The sequence below is a fragment of the Benincasa hispida genome, chromosome 1 (assembly GCF_009727055.1).
Source record: "Benincasa hispida cultivar B227 chromosome 1, ASM972705v1, whole genome shotgun sequence".
Classification (NCBI taxonomy): domain Eukaryota; kingdom Viridiplantae; phylum Streptophyta; class Magnoliopsida; order Cucurbitales; family Cucurbitaceae; genus Benincasa; species Benincasa hispida.
The window spans coordinates 53,404,927-53,409,446 of record NC_052349.1 but is presented as its reverse complement, the minus strand read 5'-3'; the positions used below and the strand labels follow the sequence as shown (position 1 = coordinate 53,409,446).

At 35.1% G+C, this 4,520-nt stretch overlaps 1 protein-coding gene across 1 annotated transcript; it reads right to left on the bottom strand.

Annotated features, from left to right (window-relative positions):
• Positions 1-224: 224 nt before the first annotated feature.
• On the bottom strand, positions 225-2,496 carry LOC120071999 (U3 small nucleolar ribonucleoprotein protein IMP3). Its single transcript, XM_039024427.1, has 4 exons — positions 2,173-2,496; positions 1,994-2,101; positions 762-836; positions 225-564 (listed from the first exon to the last, which is right to left on the bottom strand). Exons 1-4 carry the CDS (start codon positions 2,304-2,306, stop codon positions 330-332), a joined length of 552 nt encoding a protein of 183 aa, XP_038880355.1. The 5' UTR covers positions 2,307-2,496; the 3' UTR covers positions 225-329.
• Between the last annotated feature and the right edge of the window lie 2,024 nt (positions 2,497-4,520).

The following is a 4,520-nucleotide window of genomic DNA, read 5'->3' as shown; positions in this document are numbered from 1 at the left end:
CTAACTTTAATTAGTTTCATCATCTCAAGTCAACTCACATATGAGACCATTACCACCTAACACAAAAACCTTGCCAAATATTTTTCTTCTATCCCTCGACCCTCACTGACATAGAAACAAACTAGAGACAGCATAGATAATTTCAAACGTATAAAGACTAAATTAAAAATCGTAATCGAACAAAAAAAGATAACACAATGAAAAATTATATATTGATTAAAAAAGAAATGGGAAAACTCACGCTACATTCATTAGCCATTTCATTAAGAGTGACAGAGAAAAGATTCATACAGGATGACGTGAAAAAGAAACAAAACTTGGACAGCAACTCAACAATTAATGGCATCGTAATCATCCAACTGATCATTGTACTGTAGAACCTTTCTCTTTATCTTTGATGAATCAACCCATGTTATGAAGTCCTCCATATTCCTTGTAACGAGAAATGCTGGATCAGTAACTGTCTCGGGACCAACTCTAATGTGCCCTTGCTCAATGTATGTAACAGCTTCCCTCAAGTGCTCGGCAAACTTCAACCGTACCAACACGGTCGATAGCCTCCGTCTGAAAAAAGAAAAGGGAAAACAGCCTTGAGGTTAAAAAGATGTGCAGCAAAAGAAACAACAGCGCTGACAACTGCCTGCAATTGGAGTTGCTATTTTGACAGTTAAACTATTGGTAATGTTAGGCAATTAGCAGTAGAAAGCATGAAACAGTGCAAAGTAGAAATGAATTCTTGTTATGCAGGATGTTCGTTTTACCTGCAAAAGGATGACACTGACAAGCGATCACATAAATTCAAGCTCTGTCGGGTTGGAATCACGCCCATATTGTACCTGTCATATTGTTTTTCAGGAGAGAAGTAGGGTAGAAAAGATGAGAGTATGATAGATAAAGGGCTTGTTTGGATTAACTTCCTAAATGCTGAAAAAGTATTTATTGCAACTGCAAATGATAGTAGAAATGGTTCCACATAATCAGCTTGTATTAATTCATCTATGTTTATTGAGATTATTGATTAACATGCCATTATCCATTCAGACTCGGATAATCTATAAAAAAGGATTTGACTTCTCGAAACCTTGGACCAAAAGATATTATTAATGACAAGTTTAAAATGGCTTCAGCATTAGCTAAATAATAAGGATTCCTCGTAATGAATAATGATGGTTTCTTGTGCCGTTACTAGTTTAGAATCTTAGATAACTCGAAACAAAAATTTGGTTCTAGAAACATTGAGCCAAAAGATATCAGATTTAAAATGGCTTAAGCATTAGAGAGAGGAGAAAAGTATTGATAAGTCCAGAGGAAGCGTTGATAGATAGTTTCTTTAATTCGTAGGTGTAGACGTAAAATGACCTAGAGTTTAAAACCTTCATACGAGAATTAAGAAACAGACCTTTCATTCTAGAAACCCTCATTAGCATAGACATTAGAAATGTGGACCATTTAATTATACAAAGGTAATTGTGGCGGGAGTACTAGAATCTAGGATGGATACTTTAAACCAACTTATAGCCAGATGAGTTGTTTTACGGGACACAATGTTCAAATCACGCAGTCTTAGGCTTAGCAACCCTTTTTTAACATCTTTTTGTACTGCATTTTCACTTTAGAAATAAAATGTAATGCAATTTATCAACCTCCTAACTTACTTTTGTATTGTTAGAACCTCTAAGCTAGAGAGGAGATGTTAGCAGTGATCAAAATAAGCATCAATACAATATGCCATAACTTTCTTCTCATCGCTAATATTGTGATTGTGAACAAGAATCACAAGATCCATTGGAAACACCAAAGTCAATAGTTCAAACCACGAGTAAAAGATTTAAAAGCATCGTTGAAATTAAATAGAAAACAACACAGTTGGGCAATAAAATGAAATGAGGCACACAAGAAAACAACGAATTATGCACAAACAGGCGAGAAACTTGGTTGATGTAATGAAGGAAATTTAGTTTCTCAGAAATTAGAAAGGAAGCAAAAAACTCACAGCTTTTCGAGGAGCTTCTCGGTCATTTCCAATCGAAAAGGGTCTTTGTCGTTCATCTTCTTCAACATGTTGACCAGCTTCTGAACACCCCGGCACAAGCTCGAATACCTACATCAAATCAAATCAAATTAAAAGCGATAAAAGAAAAAAAACAGTAGAAAATAGAAGAAGGGGGTTACTTCTTGTAATCGTCCCGTCCAGTGATGTGATAGCGATGCATTACTTGAGCTTCTCTATGACCTCCTTCTCTCTTCCATTCTAAGAAGTTGACCTTCTTCAAAAGCTTCTGCTCGTGAAACTTTAGCTTCCTCATCCTTACTTCTGTTTCACTTCAAAACACTTGGCAGGTCTGGTGTCGTTCGAACAAAAAATCTATATGGGGAAGGGTCAAGGGAGAGGATTGAGGAGGAGGTGGGAGAACAAAATAAAGAGAACAAGAAGTGGACCGGCGGCGACGGCGACAGGACGACGGGGCAACGGCAGAGAATTGGGGAAAAGAATAGATTTAACTTTAGGGTTTAGAAAATTAAAAACCCTGAAAGTGTGGGCTGGGCCTTGGCTAGTAGGCTACCTCGTCGAGCCCAAGTTTAAGTGGGTGGGCTAAGTAATTGGACTGAGCTGTACTGCAGCCTAAAGGTGAGGGATACGTATTTGCTTAGACTAATAATTAGGTGTATAGTAAAAATTTTACAGAATTACAAATATAGTAATGTTTTAAAAAAATTTATTTATTTATTTTTATTCTTATTGGTAGATTCTATTCTCTGAACTCTTTGTTCAATTTCTTTTTCAAATGATCTCTTTCGTTGTTTTTGTTCATCTTGTTTCTCATTCTTGATTATCATTGGAATTTTTCTTCTCAATTTTGTCATGTTTTTCTTTCATTTTCATTGTCTAATTTCGTACAATATTCTCTTTCTTTAGTTATATTTGGTTTTCATTGACTTTTTCTTTTTACAAATTACTTTTTTCTCTCTCTCTTGTTATTTTGTTGGTGTTTATTATGATTTTTTTTAGCACAGGAACTGCTAAATTTGAACTTTTGACTTTTTTTAATTAAGAATATATCTTATGTCAATTGAATTAAGTTCATGTTGGCTTATATTGCTGTAGAATTTTTCATAGTTAGAAGTCATCATTAACATACTTTTAATGCGATAAAAATCAAATGCAGAAAAGTAAAGTACATGAATGTAAATAGGAAAAAATAAAAGTGCAAGAAAGTAAAAGGATCTAGCTTAGATAATAGAATACACCCAGTTGCTTGATTGACCATAGGATTTTCTATAAATTATTTCTCATGATTAGTGTGCTTAGCCTACTTGCACGTAAATTGAGTCAAACACCCTAATACATTTATTAATTACTTATTAAACTAGATGTTCGATTGATTGGGTTCATAGCGTCCATAAAAACTAAACATCCACATTAAGCCTAGGAGATTTCACTAAGACGACTAATAACCGGGGTAGCCTAAGTTACCCACCGATTGCATTCTTGAATTACCCAATCATGCAACAATGTAAAAGAGTCATTCCAAACAACCTAAAATTCACAAATAAGCATGCTTTGGATTTTGCTACTTAACAATTACATATTTATATGTAGCATACAATGTATTAATCTCTAGCCTAGCAAAGAGTATATGAAGGTTAATCAAGCCTATCATAAATCTAAGTATAGAAGTTCAAATATATCCAAGAATCATAGAAAATCAATAAAAAGTCAGAAACTTGGCATAAATCCTCAAAATCAAAACATGCGTTTCACTCACCTCTAGGCTAGCATACTCACCTTAGCCACAAATTCGGTTCAAGATGAAGATTACAATTATAAACAACACCCAAGAACTCAGAAAAATAGAGGAAAAGAGAAGAGAGGAGGAGAGAATTGCATTGGGGGTTGGAGTCCGACCTCGCGTGACCTAAAGTTGAAAAAAAAAAATTGCTTTTATAGCAGCAGAAATCAACACATGAAAATCCTCTGAAGCGTCGGTGCTATAGGCAGCATCGCGACGCTACTCTAGCCGAGTCTTTTATGGCTCATGTCGTGTCGCAACGTCTAACAGTGCTATGGCACTCTCACCTGGGTGCGCTTTCGTCTTTTTTTTTTCCATTTGATCTGGTTGCTTCATTAGGGCTCTGAATTGGTCTGTTTTAACTCAATTTTTTCCTCTAACATTCAATTCTACCTCTTGAATGCTCGATACCTATACAATAAACAATTTAACACATTAAATAGAATAATGATCTCGAGTTAAGCTGAGCAAAGTAGTACTTTTCAAGTGCCAACACTATTGTTTGAGGAACTCTTTTTGTTGAGCCTTCAGTATGTAAAACTCACAACCTTTTGATAGAGTTTTGTTGAATATAATCGTCTTGATGATTATAAATGTGAAGGATCGAAGACTCTGGTTGTTTATCTTAATTTTGAATTTATGATGACTTTCTTAATGGGCCTCAATGAGTCATATGTTGTTATTCGAGCTCAATTCCTTCTTATGAATCCCATTCCATTGATCAGCAAG